At 42.9% G+C, this 18939-nt stretch overlaps 1 protein-coding gene and 1 pseudogene across 5 annotated transcripts in view; one reads left to right on the top strand and one right to left on the bottom strand.

Annotated features, from left to right (window-relative positions):
• Positions 1–18939, bottom strand: part of LOC139477865 (putative N-acetylated-alpha-linked acidic dipeptidase) — a 198385-nt gene that overhangs the window by 67843 nt on the left and 111603 nt on the right. For all 5 annotated transcript variants that reach the window (XM_071260299.1, XM_071260301.1, XM_071260298.1 and 2 more), the window contains exon 2: positions 6837–7107. In XM_071260299.1, coding sequence (XP_071116400.1) covers positions 6837–7106 — 270 coding nt within the window. In that variant the 5' untranslated portion in view covers position 7107. The remainder of the gene's footprint in view (positions 1–6836; positions 7108–18939) is intronic.
• Positions 14879–18489, top strand: LOC139477802 (iron-sulfur cluster assembly protein SufD-like; annotated as a pseudogene).

The following is an 18939-nucleotide window of genomic DNA, read 5'->3' on the forward strand; positions in this document are numbered from 1 at the left end:
AGAGAGATTGTTCTGGAGGAGTACATGAGTGAGTTGCATGAGTGACTGAGAGAGATTGTTCTGGGGAAGTACACCAGTGAGTTGCATGAATAACTGAGAGAGATTGTTCTGGGGAAGTACATGAGTGAGTTGCATGAATAACTGAGAGAGATTGTTCTGGGGAAGTACATGAGTGTGTTCATGAGTTTCATGAGTAACTGAGATAGATTGTTCTGGAGGAGTACATGAGTGAGTTGCAAATCTTTCCATGAAACATTTCAAGGAGCCCCATGCAAGATAAAGTTGAATGATGCTAGATAAAGTTGAATGATGCTAGATAAAGTTGAATGATGCTAGATAAAGTTGAATGATGCTAGATAAAGTTGAATGATGCTAGATAAAGTTGAATGATGCTAGATAAAGTTGAATGATGCTAGATAAAGTTGAATGATGCTAGATAAAGTTGTCTGATGCTAGATAAAGTTGAATGATGCTAACGAGGGAAGAATAGGGTGTCCCATGACCCTCTCTCTTTCCATGAAACATTTCAAGGAGCCCCATGCAAGATAAAGTTGAATGATGCTAGATAAAGTTGAATGATGCTAGATAAAGTTGAATGATGCTAGATAAAGTTGAATGATGCTAGATAAAGTTGAATGATGCTAGATAAAGTTGAATGATGCTAACGAGGGAAGAATAGGGTGTCCCATGACCCTCTCTCTTTCCATGAAACATTTCAAGGAGCCCCATGCTAGATAAAGTTGAATGATGCTAGATAAAGTTGACTGATGCTAGATAAAGTTGAATGATGCTAGATAAAGTTGACTGATGCTAGATAAAGTTGAATGATGCTAGATAAAGTTGACTGATGCTAGATAAAGTTGTCTGATGCTAGATAAAGTTGAATGATGCTAGATAAAGTTGAATGATGCTAGATAAAGTTGAATGATCCTAGATAAAGTTGAATGATGCTAGATAAAGTTGAATGATGCTAGATAAAGTTGAATGATGCTAGATAAAGTTGAATGATGCTAGATAAAGTTGAATGATGCTAGATAAAGTTGACTGATGCTAGATAAAGTTGAATGATGCTAACGAGTGAAGAATAGGGTGTCCCAGGACCCTCCCATCATCTGCACCAAAACAATTCCTAATAGTAATGGGGAAGAAATCTATGGTTGGATATCCTCTACTGCCAATACCACTTGCATACCAAATCTCCAGCAGCAGAAATGTCAATACAATTCCACAATGGGATAATTCCATTTGGCTCCATGGCACCAACTTGGCTCCTTGCACCTCCATGGGGTTCTTATAGATACCTAGGGAGCCATTCGGCTCCCGAGGTATTATGACTTGAAGATTACATTACAAGCACGATGAATATCATGGCACCAACACAAAGATGACGACAGGAGCTAGAACCCATGTCATAACTAGTGCATGGCGTTGTGTCATTAAAACAAATCTGTCAGATAAAGAACGAGGCCTGTGTAGATTGAACCAGCTCAAGTGAAAATCCTCCTGAAACTTTGATCCAGTCAACGCTTGGTAATTGTGAAGCAAAAAACAAGATTTGTAGGAACGGCAGTTCCATCAACCCGACTGTGATGAAGGATGGCATCTCAACAACATGATGACCATCCTGCTGAGGATAATTACAACCCAAATGAAGAATTACACCACATTCATCTAAACACTTAACAGAGTGAAAAGATCAATAATGCAAACTAGCTGTGGTTCATGTTGACATGACATCATCCTCATTCATCAGGGGAATACAGACCCATAGGAACAGAATTTGTTATTATCAGAAACAAATCTCGATTGTCAGGAATTGATGCAATACACGATACAATACATGAAAACGCTACCGTTGAGACTCGGTTTTTACAACAGGTTGAGAATTCATTTACATATTGTAAGAAAATAATATTTTTCATTTAACATGTCCTGTAGATATATCATGGTATGAAAAGTTAAAATTTGAGATAATATAAACTAACAATGGGTTGAGAATTCTTGTTTGTAATACCTGAAGTATTTTTCTATTCTTTACCATATCCACAAATATGTCCTCCTGTTTTCCTGATACAGTGGAAGCCCTCTTGCCCTGATACAGCGGAACCCCTCTTGTCCCAATACAGTGGAACCCCTCTTGTCCCAATACAAGGGAACCCCTCTTGTCCCAATACAGTGGAACCCATCTTGTCCTGACACAGTGGAACCCCTTTTGTCCTGAGACAGTGGAACCCCTCTTGTCCCAATACAAGGGAACCCCTCTTGTCCCAATACAGTGGAACCCATCTTGTCCTGACACAGTGGAACCCCTTTTGTCCTGACACAGTGGAACCCCTCTTGTCCCAATACAGTGGAACCCCTCTTGTCCTGACACAGTGGAACCCCTTTTGTCCTGAGACAGTGGAACCCCTCTTGTCCCAATACAAGGGAACCCCTCTTGTCCCAATACAGTGGAACCCCTCTTGTCCTGACACAGTGGAACCCCTTTTGTCCTGACACAGTGGAACCCCTCTTGTCCCAATACAGTGGAATCCCTCTTGTCCCAATACAGTGGAACCCCTTGTCCTGATACATCGGAATCCCTCTTGTCCTCCTGATATAGTGGCACCCCTCTTGTCTCGATACAGTCAAACCCCTCGTCCCGATACAGTCAAACCCCTCTTGTCCCAATACAGTGGAACCCCTCTTGTCCTTATACATCGGAATCCCTCTTGTCCTCCCGATACAGTCAAACCCCTCTTGTCCCAATACAGTCAAACCCTTCTTGTCCCGATACAGTCAAATCTCTCTTGTCCTGATACAGTCAAACCCCTCTTGTCCCGATACAGTCAAACCCCTCATGTCCCAATACAGTCAAACCCCGCTTGTCCTGATACAGTCAAACCCCTCTTGTCCTTATATAGTCAAATCTCTCTTGTCCTGATACAGTGAAACCCCTCTTGTCCCGATACAGTCAAATCTCTCTTGTCCCAAACACAGTGGAACTCCTTTTATCATCTGATAAGCCTGTGTTTACTGTTTCCACCTGGGTGATTAACCTGTGTTTACTGTTTCCACCTGGGTGTTTAGCCTGTGTTTAGTGGTCCCACCTGGGTAATTAGCCTGTGTTCACTGGTCCCACCTGGGTGATTAACCTGTGTTTAGTGGTCCCACCTGGGTAATTAGCCTGTGTTCACTGGTCCCACCTGGGTAATTAACCTGTGTTCACTGGTCCCACCTGGGTAATTAACCTGGGTTTAGTGGTTCCACCTGGGTAATTAGCCTGTGTTTAGTGGTCCCACCTGGGTAATTAGCCTGTGTTCACTGGTCCCACCTGGGTAATTAACCTGTGTTCACTGGTCCCACCTAGGTAATTAACCTGTATTTAGTGGTTCCACCTGGGTAATTAGCCTGTGTTTAGTGGTCCCACCTGGGTAATTAGCCTGTGTTCACTGGTTCCACCTTGGTGATTAGCTTGTGTTCACTAGTTCCACCTGGATGATTAACCTGTGTTCACTAGTCCCACCTGGGTGATTAGCCTGTGTTCACTGGTCCCACCCGGGTGATTAGCCTGTGTTTAGTGGTTCCACCTGGGTAATTAACCTGTGTTTAGTGGTTCCACCTGGGTAATTAGCCTGTGTTTAGTGGTCCCACCTGGGTGATTAGCCTGTGTTCACTAGTCCCACCTGGGTAATTAACCTGTGTTTAGTGGTCCCACCTGGGTAATTAACCTGTGTTTAGTGGTCCCACCTGGGTAATTAACCTGTGTTTAGTGGTTCAACCTGGGTGCCTGTGCCAACTTGAGCTTCCCGTCAAATTAAGCTGACACTGTGATATAACTGGCTGTAAACCAACACCACTTGGTACCAGCAAACTCCATGCTGTTGATACAGTACTTCAAATACATCTGTCTTCCAGACACTGACTTCCACAATGAAGCAACAAAAACACCATCCTGTCGCAGAAGGAATTCTTTCTTCTAATCAAGCTGAAACTGTACAAGCTCAATCTTGCTTAAAATGGCAACAAATACCAGTCCAGTTCATGCCTGGGACATGGGAGGTCTTTCACTTGAATATTGATGAGACAAAATGGCACACCTCCATCAACTAGATCCCAGCGGATACCCTCTTCCTTCATCCTGAGACCGCCTCCATGGTCTAGTGGTAGAGCGTCCGCCCAGAGAGCGGAAGGGTCGGGGTTCAATCCCCAGGCGCGTCATACCAAAAGACATTAAAAGATGGTTCTTGTTGTTACCCTGTCTGGCGCTCGGCATTAAGGGGCAAAAACAAGGACTGGTCGGCTCAGAGTCAGTATACTGTGTCTGAGTGGGGTATTCATGTTAAACTGCAGCATGGTATCTCAGTGTGCTAGCATCATAAATTGGCATCAGTCCGGACTAGTACACGCAGCCAGCCAGCCGGCTCGCCACACACACACACACACATGTTAAATCCAATTTCACCTCACCGAACCTCCACCTTCATCATGACGGTCCTGTTGAACTGATCTCATCATCAGCTTGATAGCTTGATAGCAAAACAAATAAATGCCAATTAGTACTTTGGCATGGCAGCACAAGCACTTTGATCTCCGGTGAGTGAGTGACTTGGGTTTTATGATGCTTTGAGCAGTATTTCAGTTAGTGAGTGAGTGAGTTGGGTTTAACGCCACTTTTAACATTATTCCAGTTATACCACGGCGTGTCAGCTTAATGTGGGAGGAAAGCCCGAAGTGATGCAGGTCTTTGACGTTTACCACTTCGGTGAAACCCACGAGCACGGGTATGGTGCTGACAAATCTAGAAACATAATCGGGGCGAACCGGGATTCGAACCCACAATCAAAGGTTTCTGGCATGCCCAAGGGACGCAACTCTGCACAGTGAATCGCGGCGCCTTAGACAACTGGGTAACCAGTGCCCCAAGTATTTCAGTTAGTTTCAGGATCAATGTGGGAGAAATGTCCACATTGAGACAGGTAGTATATGTTTAGTTTAGAGAAATACAGTGAAAAACATGGCAACAGTGCTGACACAGCATGGAGCATAACCGTTGAATTAGGGATGGGAATCTATGATCAGCACATACTGGCATTACTAAGGGAGGCAACTCTGCACAGTGAATTGTGCTACAAATGACAGGGATGCCAATACCCTTGATCTTCAGTCAGTTAGAAGTGTCCTTGACCTTAACAGAGGCCCTCAACACATTCACAAAGTATGGACCTCCTCTACGACGTTCACCTGGAAGGCCTATAAGAATGTCTTATAGGATGTCCTCTCACAGGCAACAAAGACAACCTGGATGTCATCATTGAACACTGGGGCTAAATGGGCTCCAAGCTTTAACCTTGGGACCCTGATGTCCAAGTTCTAAAGTACTCACGGAAATGAAAAAAACCCTATTTTTTCGACCTCAGATCTTAAATTATTGCAGTTAATATACAAAATATGTAAATATTCAAACAACTAAATTAGTACTAATTGGGCCATGGCACAAATACAGCGTATCAAATGATTTTATGCCTTTTTACACGTAAAAGTGTGTAAAAATGAGAATAAAACAGACTATTGTGAAACAGGGCATAACCAGGTGTAAGTAGATCAAGGTGACCTATGACACCTTGACGACAGGTGAGAACAGGTGCATAATGCCTATAGTCTGTTTCTGCTATGTCAATTTGGACTTAGTTTTATCTTTGAATGTTGAAAGTGCCGACAAATTACCTCCTGTAAAGTACATTTTGTATTGTTCACTGAGATCAAACTAGCAAATCCAGACTAGTACTTTTCGAGATGTTTTGTTATTTCGTATTTACAGCTACGTAACACTTTGTGTCGATTTTTAAATTGAGAAAAACAGTTTTTTTCATTTCCGTGAGTACTTTAGGAAGAGCTATGTGTCCATTAACATTGTATACTGTGAGCAGCCAACACTATATGTACAACTAACATGGTAATAGTGACACACAAGGACTACAAAATTGGCCATTGATCCAGGTTCCAAGATTAATGTTCAGAAGAAACATAATAAAAACAGTTTACCTGATTAGCATCTAGGATACAGCTGACATTTTGCTGCCTGTGGAGTGAGGCTGATAGTGAGTGAGTGAGTGAGTGAGTGAGTGAGTGAGTGAGTGAGTGAGTGAGTGAGTGAGTGAATTGTTGAGTGAGTGAGTAAAAATTGTTGAGTGAGTGAATTGTTGAGTGGTTAAATCAATGAGTGAGTGAGTGAGTGAGTGAGTGAGTGAGTGAGTGAGTGAGTGAGTGAATTGTTAAGTGAGTGAGTAAAAATTGTTGAGTGAGTGAATTGTTGAGTGGTTAACTCAATGAGGGAGTGAGTGAGTGAGTGAGTGAAAAACTGGGTTTTACTCTGTTGATAGAATTATTCCAGCAATATAACAGTCACCAGATACTGGCAAATGTTTTACACCAGTGACCCTTCTCTCAAAAGAAGTTTGCAAATACTCAACTCAGAACTTAAAAACAAGCATAACATTGAGATTAAAGAACAGCATTAATCAAAGACTTGTAACATCATTTTTTTGATGTGAGTGAGAAGGATTTGAACACCACTTTTCAGTCTTCAGTTTTATCAAGGACATCAGCTTGATGTGGATGGAAAGCCTGAAGTGATGCAAGTGAAAGACTTTTACCACTTTGGTGACACCAGAGCACAGGTACGTGCTGAAAACATTATCAGGGCATGTCTGGGTTTCGAACCAAGGTGACGGAACACCACACGGTACACGGGAACCCAGGTTTCTGGTACATCTAAGGGAGATAACTCTGCACAGCCAAAGCAGGACCATAGACCTGGGCCAACCACCTGACTACATACAAACACATGAACCTACCTGCTGGACTCCAAAGTTAGGCTTCTGCTCAGGTTCTATGAAAGTCTCGTGGATGTTGCGCCTGATGATGTATCCGAGAATGAGGCCCACGAAGAAGATGACGATGAGGAGGAGGACCTTGAGGATTGTCCCTTTCCTCCCACTGAAGCAGTCTCCGCACCACGCTTGTGGGCGGGGCCGGTCCAGGTTCTTGTACTCGATGTCGATGTTGTCGGACTCCGCGTCCCATCTCGACACCGGCTTGCCGGCAATGTAGCCCCGGGTTGGCATACTGAAACACAATGGAATGTAAGTTAGATTTGATTGCAAAGTGCTTGTACTGTTGTCTGGTTTTGTTGTTGTTGTTGTTGTTGTTCTGAAACAACCTGAATTTGACCATAAATGGAGGCAGTAAGGTTTGGAACCAATCTGTCCATTTAGCTAACACTATATTTCATCAACAACCCGACCTGTTCGTCACGGGTGGAACGGGCATTCACAGCCCTCTGCAAAATGCTACCCCTGCGTCACAGGGCCATATGACACAATCAACTCAACTCGAAAGGGTGCACGATTTATAGTGCTAGCACACTGAGATACCATGCCGCAGTTTAACATGAATACCCCACTCAGACACAGTATACTGACTCCGAGCCGACCAGTCCTTGTTTTAGCCCCTTACTTCTGAGCGCCAGACAGGGTAACAACAAGTACCCTCTTCTAAAGTCTTTTGGTATGACGCGGCTGGGGATCGAACCCCGGGCCGTCCGCTCTCCGGGCGGACGCTCTACCATTAGACCTAAGGGACAGTGATATAAGGAAATGTCAGTTTTACTGAACAAGTGTGTCTGAAGTACCTAGCTGCTGGCTTTCTACCTGAAATACCTCAGGGTTATCTAACAGGGGTTAAATTGCTTTGTTGTTTAAAAAATTATTTGGAATGGGTACAAACACCGGTACTCCAACTGAGGACACCTTCTCCCAGAATTGTCAACAAATACTCTTTATGTGTGTGTTTTAGTGTGTGTGTGTTTTAGTGTGTGTGTTTTAGTGTGTGTGTGTTCTAGTGTGTGTGTTTTAGTGTGTGTGTGTTTTAGTGTGTGTGTGTTTTAGTGTGTGTGTGTGTTTTAGTGTGTGTGTGTTTTAGTGTGTGTGTGTGTTTTAGTGTGTGCATGCGTGCGTGTGTGTTTTAGTGTGTGTGTTTTAGTGTGTGTGTTTTAGTGTGTGTATTTGTGTGGTAACAAGAGTGGTGTTTTGAATTTTCCTGAATTATAACATGTTATGTGTAAAACAAAAAAGGTAAATTGGCCTTATTGTCTTCAGATAGAGAGTTGATGCATGTCTAGATGAGAAGCGTGGTGAATCTCGGGCTGAGTATGTCATTCCAATATTGCTGATAGACGAGCAACACAACATTTATGGCTAATCAGACATGAGCCCTGTCATAGGTCAGTGCAGAGAAGTGTTCTTTTATTTCTACCCAATTTAAATGCATCTGTGGCGTGTGCAATACTCTCTCCCTCAACCCTTTGATGAAGACTCGAGAGATGACCCAGAGGATGAACCATCACAATCTGCCAAAGCAGACCATTATTACTATCGATTAGACTCAGGAAAAAAGAGTTTGTCAAATTTTAGCATAACTCCCTATGGATGAAAATCTTTCCGTTTTTTACACCCCATTTCAGCTGGACTTATTTAGTAGAAGAGTGTGGCAGAGAACGAGAGATTAGCGGCAAGACGAGGAAGAACATCAGAGCCTGAAGCCATACAGAGAAAGACTTGTGTCCCCTATTAGCACAACCCTGGGGGACGGTGTCTATCATGGCTGCATGCGTACTCTCCCTCCCCTTAGTGACTAGCACCAGCAGTTTAAAGGTCATGAAATCTTTATCTTACAGACAGACCTCATTTTTAAACTGAAAACATCTCAATTATTTCTCGAAACATATGACACATTTCAAATGATTTGAATTAGTACATGGAACCGAATTGTGCTGGTCTCTACCACCTGGGACCGCCTCCACAGTCACCTTGACCTTCAATGAGATATAAGGGGAGACAATTCATGCTTTCCTAAAATTGGGACATTTGGTGTCATGTAAACTTAACAATGATTTGTCTATCAGCCTGTCTATCAACTCTATATCTCCCTGTATAACAGATCTCCACTATACTCACACAAGGTGTATATCAACTCTATATCTCCCTGTACAACAGATCTCCACTATACTCACACAAAGTGTATATCAACTCTATATCTCCCTGGTTACAGATCTCCACTATACTCACACCAGATATATATCAACTCTATATCTCCCTGTACAACAGATCTCCACTATACTCACACAAGGTGTATATCAACTCTATATCTCCCTGTATAACAGATCTCCACTATACTCACACAAAGTGTATATCAACTCTATATCTCCCTGGTTACAGATCATCCACTATACTCACACAAGATGTATATCAACTCTCTATCTCCCTGGTATAACAGATCTCCACTATACTCACACAAGGTGTAGATCAACTCTCTATCTCCCTGGTATAACAGATCTCCACTATACTCACACAAAGTGTATATCAACTCTATATCTCCCTGGTTACAGATCATCCACTATACTCACACAAGATGTATATCAACTCTCTATCTCCCTGGTATAACAGATCTCCACTATACTCACACAAGGTGTAGATCAACTCTCTATCTCCCTGGTATAACAGATCTCCACTATACTCACACAAAGTGTATATCAACTCTATATCTCCCTGGTTACAGATCATCCACTATACTCACACAAGATGTATATCAACTCTCTATCTCCCTGGTATAACAGATCTCCACTATACTCACACAAGGTGTAGATCAACTCTCTATCTCCCTGGTATAACAGATCTCCACTATACTCACACAAGATGTATATCAGCTCTATATCTCCCTGGTATAACAGATCTCAACTATACTCACACAAGATATATATCAGCTCTCGCCTGTTAGAACTGCAGTTGTGGTAACACATCGCCTTGTTTCAGACCCAGCTATATCAACTGTTGACTGAGTGGGTTCTCAAATGTCCCCAATAACAGCCATGACTCACACCCCATACTGCATGATAATTCCAACAATGGGATCCCTGAATTCTCGACTTGTTAATTAATATCCAATATTGTTGCCATGGAAGCAATATTTGATCAGTAATCAGGTCTATTTAGACTTCTTATTGACTACTTCATTAACGAATTTGAAAATTGATTTCACATATGACTACACATTCAATAGTGTTATGCCTGCGTAACTGGAATATTTTCAGTACATATCATCATGAGGTGTCTATTACCAATCATGTGTAACCAATATTTCTCAGTAAATTTGAAGAATGTCAAAGTGTTTTGGATCAATAGAGAGTTTGACTCTGTCTCCCTGCCACACCTCTCCCGTCAGGGGAAAACGAAGCTGCTTCCATTGTGTCATTGCTGACACATTCCGCTGAGTAAATGAAATTACTGTCTTCAACCATTCTCTCTCATTGATACAGTGATCATGCACACTTCACGTCAATAAAGTCCTCTGGAATAACAATAACATGATACGCAGACTAATTCAGCCTTGACTGCCACTGTGGAGTGGCTCCGTTCCATGAATGACGATGGGACTCTCACTCAGCCATTGATTGGGAACATATTTGTAACGTCAGCAGATTTTACATGTGCTCTGCTCTATTATCAAACTGAATTTTCACATAAACCTCAAATTTGAGGTCTTAAATAACAAGACGAAAGAAACATGGTCCATGATTGCAGCATCTGGATCACTTCAACTAGTTGTCAAGGTAACATTTAAATTGAATTTGCATTCAACAAATTAGAGGATCTATGGTGTTGATTTTTAAATTAACACCACGCCTGTCCGTCATGATTATTTGCATTTTCATCCACTTATACCACAGCCTGGTATTCCTCAAGTTCAACATTCTTTATATACCATCATGTGCCAGGCTGGTTGAGAGGCCGGCAGTTAACAGTAGTTTTGGTGTATAAAGAGCACTTGAGGATAATGTGCAGCCCCCAATCGTGGGTACAAGTTTTGGGAAAAAAATGTATATTGTGCTCAGTCTAAACCTGCATCACAACTGCTTCAGGCCATTGAACAGGAGATAACAATCTTGTTCAATGAATATGTGAACTCATCTTCTCATAAACATAAGCCGGAACTATCAATCATCTGTGTATAATACGTTTTGCTCTGATCTACCCGGTTCGCCCCGATTATGTGTCTAGGTTTGTCAGCACCATACCCGTGCTCGTGGGTTTCACTGAAGTGGTAAACATCTGAGGCCTGCATCACTTCGGGCTTTCCTCCCACATTAAGCAGACATGCCACGATATAACTGGAATATTGTTAAAAGCGGCGTTTAGCCCAACTCACTCACTCACTCTGATCTACCAGTTCAAAGATGTACGTATTCAATAAACTTCTTTGACCAGTCGGATTCAGTCCAACGCTTTGCCATGATCAGAAGAACTGATATCTGAAACAATTTTTGTACCAGGGATGCTATAACATTGTTAACTGAGCTGCTGCATTTGCCATTCATTTTTTAAGGTGTGCATAATGCACAAGAAAATATGGTACTCTATAGTGTAGCAATAGCTCTGTTACATGGAAGTTACCTGTGTCATTATCTGAGGCTTTATCAGAGTGGCATGTAATATTTCCGCTATTTCTGTTGGCATGTAGTCAGCAATATTAGTTTTATCACATTGGCATGTAGTCAGCAATATCAGTTTTATCACATTGGCATGTAGTCAGCAATATCAGTTATTATTATCACATTGGAATGTAGTCAGCAATATCAGTTATTATTATCACATTGGCATGTAGTCAGCAATATCAGTTATATCATATTGGCATGTAGTCATCTCTGTCAGCTATATCATATTGGCATGATGTCTGCAATATCAGTTATATAACACTGACATGTAGTCGGCAATATCAGTTATATCACATTGGAATGTAGTCAGCAATATCAGCTATATCACATTGGCATGTAGTCAGCAATATCAGTTATATCACATTGGCATGTAGTCAGCAATGTCATCTATATCATATTGGCATGTAGTCAGCAATATCAGGTATATAACATTGGCATGTAGTCGGCAATATCAGTTATATCACATTGGCATGTTGTCAGCAATATCAGTTATATGACATTGGCATGTAGTCAGCAATATCAGTTATATCACATTGGCATGTAGTCAGCAATATCAGTTATATCACATTGGCATGTAGTCAGCAATGTCATCTATATCATATTGGCATGTAGTCAGCAATATAAGTGATATCACATTGGCATGTCCTGACTATTTGCTATTGTTATGTTGTATATATGCTTATAACGAACTACGGTTATAACAAACTAAAGTTAGTGGTCCCTTCGAGTTCGTTATAACCGTAGTTTACTGTAAGTGATATCACATTGGCATGTAGACAGCAATATATGTCATATCAAATTGGCATCTAGTCAGCAATATAAGTGATATCACATTGGCATGTAGTTAGCAATACCAGCTATATCACATTGGCATCTAGTCAGCAATATCAGTGATATCACATTGGCATGTAGTCAGCAATACCAGTTATATCACATTAGCATGTAGTCAGCAATACCAGTTACATCACATTAGAATGTAGTCAGCAATATCAGTTATACCATACTGGCGTGTAGTCAGCAATATTAGCTATATCAAATTGGCATGTAGTCAGCAATATCAGCTATATCACATTGGCATGTAGTCATTTATCACATATGCACGTAGTCAGCTTTATCGTGGCCAATTCCAGTACCTTCAATGCCCCACAGCCATTGTGGCCATAAGATCCACATTTCAGCGGCCTGCATGAGCTAGATTCTCAGCAGTTAAGTAGCCAACAAGACTTTTTGGTTGATGTCTAGTGGGAATATCCTGATACGGTAATGCTGTCAGGGAATAAAAACTCCACCATCAAAATGAATGTGTATGCTAGTTTATGGGACCATCGTTACGGCTTATATTGCCCTGGCTCCTCCTACGTGTCGACAACATGGATGCCGAGCGGACTTTACGGCTCTGAACTCTTCCTCGAAAGAGATAGATAAACATCTTCCCGTGGAAGTACGACTTGTCAAGCAAGCGCTGTAAGTGACCAAATGAAGATATAAGTTTGGAGGTGAATAAATGGAAGTTTGCGTGTTTTGACATGTGCAGATAGAGCAGTGTGAGAGGAAATCAATAGGGAGGAGGAAGATGTCACACTACGTCAACAACAGCAGTCAAGGGGGAGACGTCGCTGTTTATGTATACAAATGAATTGGATATTGCTTCAAACGCTGGCTAGGGGATGCCTGCGAGTCCCTCGGCAGTAATAGAGCTGTTGATGCATCATCAGTGGTATTCTGTCTGTTGTGAAACACAGTCAGTAGTAATGGTAGAGCTACACCATCAGAAAAACACTGTTGGGATATTTGTGTTTGGAATTATCTTAAATTTTCAAATTCATTTTTTCGAACAATGTTTGTGCAAACACATGATGGTTTGCGGTTATTGTCAATTTCCTAAAGTGCAGTGCAGCTGTTGGAACATATAACATTTTGAGTGAGTTGTGTTTTAACCCATACCCCTGGCATCAGTTGAATCCTGTAAAGGATAATCTTCTCAAGTGTATTGTTGTGTATTGTTGTGTATTGTTGCATATCCCATTGTTACTACTACCAGACAATAAAATGATGTTGCAGCAACACCTACAGCGTTTACATTACAACATCATCTACTGTGCCAGACCTCACAGACTGGACCTTAAGCCACTGCTGAATGTCTACGAGCTGAACAGTTTGTTGAGGAGATATTCCATGAAGTGGTGCAATGACATTGACATAAATATCAGACTCATAACTTTAGATTACACTTAAATAACAGCATGGTTCCCACTTTTTTTCTTCCAAAAAATTCCCTGAAATTCCCTGATATTTCCAGAGAACTTAGAACTTTTCCAGACTGCATTACACGGCCTCCATTATAACAACTGGGAGTGGTGTTTTAACTTTATTATATAAACAGCTTTAATGGAACACCAATGGAAACGTCTTTTTTTAAGATATTTCTGTACAAAAGTGTGTGTTATGTTTGGTTTAAGGAAAACTAAGTCACCAAGTAATTATCCTCCCCTTAAGGCCATCCATCTGCCACCATTTAAAGAGTTCAAAGTACAAATTAACTCCATCAATCATTGCCTAATCAAAACAAGTATTACAATTATTGAAAATGGACTTCAGGACTAGGATCTCACAACTTTAGAAACATGAACATGAACTAATTAGTAACATTATAATAAAGTAAATACCATCACTACTTTCAGTGCAACATTCATGCACAGCATTTCACAAACTAACCATTCAAATATACATCTGCACTTTCAAAAGGTCACCAGGGAATAGATAATTATAACCACAACTGAAGTCATCCTAAGTTTTTCCAATGATTTATCTAACACTGATACACTTTTCATTAACAAAGAGCTTTATAGAATCCTAATTGCATTATTTTGTTTGTTCTTGAACAGTAGAACTTTGAGATTTTAAATTTTACATTCAAATTGATTTCTGAAATTCAAATGGTAAACTAATACCAAGGCAATGTAATATTTTACTCAAAATATTTTAAATTTAGAATTTAGTTAGCTCTGGAGGTAAGGGGCGCAAATCCCTATCAGCCACATTGACCTTGACCTTGATATAGTAAAATTTGACAAATACCTCTTATTCAAACGAATAAACTCCATTGCTTAAATTTGAGTGGCTGCCACAACCATTAAATAATAGAGAGTATGAGTTCCAAGAGCAAAAAATCCCTGATAAATCCCTGATTTTGAAGTTTTTAGTGAATTCCCTGATATTTCCCTGACTGGAAATTTTTCCAACACATTTCCAGGTTTTCCAGGTTTTCCAGTGGCAGTGGGAACCATGAACAGCAATATGAAGGTTTACCTAAAGGATTCCTTAAACCATTTTTTGTCCAGAGCAAAAATGATACAGTTCTTGACCCAGATAACAAACTGGTATCCAAGCTTATGCATGACATATCAGCCGACTGACACAAATTACTCCCAACTAATTCCTGGGCCCCGTTCCACAAAGCGATCTTAGCGCTAAGTGATTGTAACTCCCATTCTTCAACACTGACCTACGACAGTCGTAGTGCTAAGATTGCTTTGTGGAACGGGGCCCTGTACTGTAAGGAGGAACAATTCACCATGACATGATACAATACAATACCCCAATCTGCTTCAATCTCTAATAAAACCAAGCACAAATTGTTGATATCTGCACAAGGTCTCCAGATTTTGCTTCTCTGTCAATACAGTAGTGTTTATAACCTATCACCGTCTTACCCTATATTGCATTAGTTACCAATCACAATTGTGTTTTGATGATGAAAGTCACAATTTTTGTTTAAATGAAAAGTCCATGATGTGAATCAAACCTGCAACCTCCCATATTGTGTTAAGTTTTGTAACCCACCGTTTTCCCTCTGAGCTACCGGGGCAGAGCGGGGCGCTTTTCACGTCGAATACGGTATATGCTTACTCCTTCATCAACTATCTGTTGGCCTCCCTTGTTTCCACCTTTTGTTATCTTATTACATTTATGTAATAGATGTACATATATATGCTCTCTGTCTCAAAGCATTCATTCACCTGATGAAGGAGTAAGTATATACCCCGAAACATTGTTTTTTCATCATGACATGCATAAATTCTCTTCCTTATGTCTACAATATGTTCGGCAGATGTCATTCTGCCGCAGATTCTGAACAAAGTCACAGTTTCCTATATGTCCTTCAGTTATCAGCTGCTTGAGGAAATGAAGTTTGTCCACATGGCAGCTCTTGAAAACCCGAAGTTGAGATCTGTGAAACTCGTTTTTGACAAAAAGTGAATGTACAGCCTTTTTGCAATGGCAGACATTGCTTGGTCTTCCTGATGGGCCACTGGAGTTTTGTATTGGAAGACATAACAAGCCTTTGATTAACAGATGAATAGTGCAGTTTGTTGTATTTGTCGACTGAAATGTCTCTCAGACGTTATTATACTTCCGTTTCATGTACATCAGAGACCTCCGTTGTGATGGGGTCCATGTCAAGTGAATGACGTGCCCCGTGATCAGCTTGGATGAGGGACCTCCGTTGTGATGGGGTCCATGTCAAGTGAATGATGTGCCCGTGATCAGCTTGGATCAGAGACCTCCGTTGTGATGGGGTCCATGTCAAGTGAATGACGTGCCCCGTGATCAGCTTGGATCAGAGACCTCCGGTGTGATGGGGTCCATGTCAAGTGAATGACGTGCCCCGTGATCAGCTTGGATCAGAGACCTCCGTTGTGATGGGGTCCATGTCAAGTGAATGACGTGCCCCGTGATCAGCTTGGATCAGAGACCTCCGGTGTGATGGGGTCCATGTCAAGTGAATGACGTGCCCCGTGATCAGCTTGGATCAGAGACCTCCGTTGTGATGGGGTCCATGTCAAGTGAATGATGTGCCAGTGATCATCTTGGATCAGACACCTCCGTTGTGATGGGGTCCATGTCAAGTGAATGACGTGCCCGTGATCAGCTTGGATCAGAGACCTTCGTTGTGATGGGGTCCATCATCAAGTGAATGACGTGCCCGTGATCAGCTTGGATCAGAGACCTCCGTTGTGATGGGGTCCATGTCAAGTGAATGACGTGTCCCGTGATCAGCTTGGATCAGAGATCTCCGTTGTGATGGGTCCATGTCAAGTGAATGACGTGCCCGTGATCATCTTGGATCAGAGACCTCCGTTGTGATGGGGTCCATGTCAAGTGAAGGACGTTTCAGTGATCATCTTGGATCAGAGACCTCCGTTGTAATGGGGTCCATGTCAAGTGAATGACGTATCAGTGATCATCTTGGATCAGAGACCTCCGTTGTGATGGGGTCCATGTCAAGTGAATGACGTATCAGTGATCATCTTGGATCAGAGACCTCCGTTGTGATGGGGTCCATGTCAAGTGAATGACGTGCCCGTTATCAGCCTGGATCAGAGACCTCCGTTGTGATGGGGTCCATGTCAAGTGAATGACGTGCCAGTGATCAGCTTGGATCAGAGACCTCCGTTGTGATGGGGTCCATGTCAAATGAATAACGTGTCAGTGATCAGCTTGGATCAGAGACCTCCGTTGTGATGGGGTCCATGGCAAGTGAATGACGAGCCCCGTGATCAGCTTGGATCAGAGACCTCCGTTGTGATGGGGTCCATGTCAAGTGAATGACGTGCCCGTTATCAGCTTGGATCAGAGACCTCCGTTGTGATGGGGTCCATGTCAAGTGAATGACGTGCCCATGATCAGCCTGGATCAGAGACCTCCGTTGTGATGGGGTCCATGTCAAGTGAATGACGTGCCCCGTGATCAGCTTGGATCATAACAAGGATCCCAGAACCATGCCCCAACATGATCCTCAGTAATTGTACATAATTCCAGTGATTTTTGCCACAAATGACAATCTCCTGACAGCAGTTTTATTGCCATGATCATGAAATCTACTACAGCTTCTTGATACGGACTGACGATATGCCAAGTCTGCACTTAGTGTCCAAACATTCAATTATAGCGAGCCAGTTGGCTTTTAGCGTTAGTTCAGTTATATCACAGAGTGTCAGCGTAATGTGAGAAGAAAGCCAAAAGAGACACATTCAGCTGTGCGTTGACAGCCTCCACGTGGTGAAACCAGTGAGGATCCTGATATTGTGCTGACAAAACCAATGATCATTATCAGTGTGAATTGAGGCTTGAACCAACTATGAGCAGATCCTTGCATGACTAAGGGAGGTAACTCAGGGTAGGGAACAACTGGTGCACCCTTTCCCTGACCATGAATCTACAAGACACAAACCAACTGCCGAGGGGGTGAAAGAGGAGGTGGATGAAGTGGGAGGGGATGAAGTGGGATGGGATGAAGTAGCAGTGGGATGAAGTGGGAGGGGATGAAGTGGGAGGGGATAAAGTGGGAGGGGATGAAGTAGGAGGAGAAGAAGTGGGAGGGGATGAAGTGGGAGGGGATGAAGTGGGAGGGGGATGAAGTAGGAGGGTATGAAGTGGGAGGGGATGAAGAAGGAGGAGAAGAAGTGGGAGGGGATGAAGTGGGAGGAGAAGAAGTGGGAGGGGATGAAGGGGGTATGCAGGGGGATGGAGGATTGAGGGGGATAGAGGATTGAGGGGGGTGAAGTGGGAGGGGATGAAGTGGGAGGGGATGAAGGGGGTATGCAGGGGGATGGAGGATTGAGGGGGATAGAGGATTGAGGGGGGTGAAGTGGGAGGGGATGAAGTGGGAGGGGATGAAGGGGGTATGCAGGGGGATGGAGGATTGAGGGGGATAGAGGATTGAGGGGGATGAAGTGGGAGGGGGATGAAGTGGGAGGGGATGAAGGGGGTATGCAGGGGGATGGAGGATTGAGGGGTATGAAGTGGGAGGGGATGAAGTGGGAGGGGGATGAAGTGGGAGGGGATGAAGTGGGAGGGGGATGAAGTGGGAGGGGGATAAAGTGGGAGGGGATGAAGTGGGAGGGGATGAAGTGGGAGGGGATGAAGTGGGAGGGGATGAAGTGGGAGGGGGATGAAGTGGGAGGGAGATGAAGTAGGAGGGGGATGAAGTGGGAGGGGATGAAGGGGAGTGGATGAAGTGGGAGGGGATGAAGGGGAGGGGATGAAGGGGAGGGGATGAAGTGGGAGGGGATGAAGTGGGAGGGGGATGAAGTGGGAGGGAGATGAAGTAGGAGGGGGATGAAGTGGGAGGGGATGAAGTGGGAGGGGATGAAGTGGGAGGGGGATGAAGTGGGAGGGAGATGAAGTAGGAGGGGGATGAAGTGGGAGGGAGATGAAGTAGGAGGGGGATGAAGTGGGAGGGGATGAAGGGGAGTGGATGAAGTGGGAGGGGATGAAGGGGAGGGGATGAAGGGGAGGGGATGAAGTGGGAGGGGATGTAGGGGAGTGGATGAAGTGGGAGGGGATGAAGGGGAGGGGATGAAGTGGGAGGGGGATGAAGTGGGAGGGGATGAAGGGGAGTGGAT

This window comes from Haliotis cracherodii, unplaced genomic scaffold (assembly GCF_022045235.1).
Source record: "Haliotis cracherodii isolate W230 unplaced genomic scaffold, xgHalCrac1.p SCAF_36, whole genome shotgun sequence".
Taxonomy (NCBI): domain Eukaryota; kingdom Metazoa; phylum Mollusca; class Gastropoda; order Lepetellida; family Haliotidae; genus Haliotis; species Haliotis cracherodii.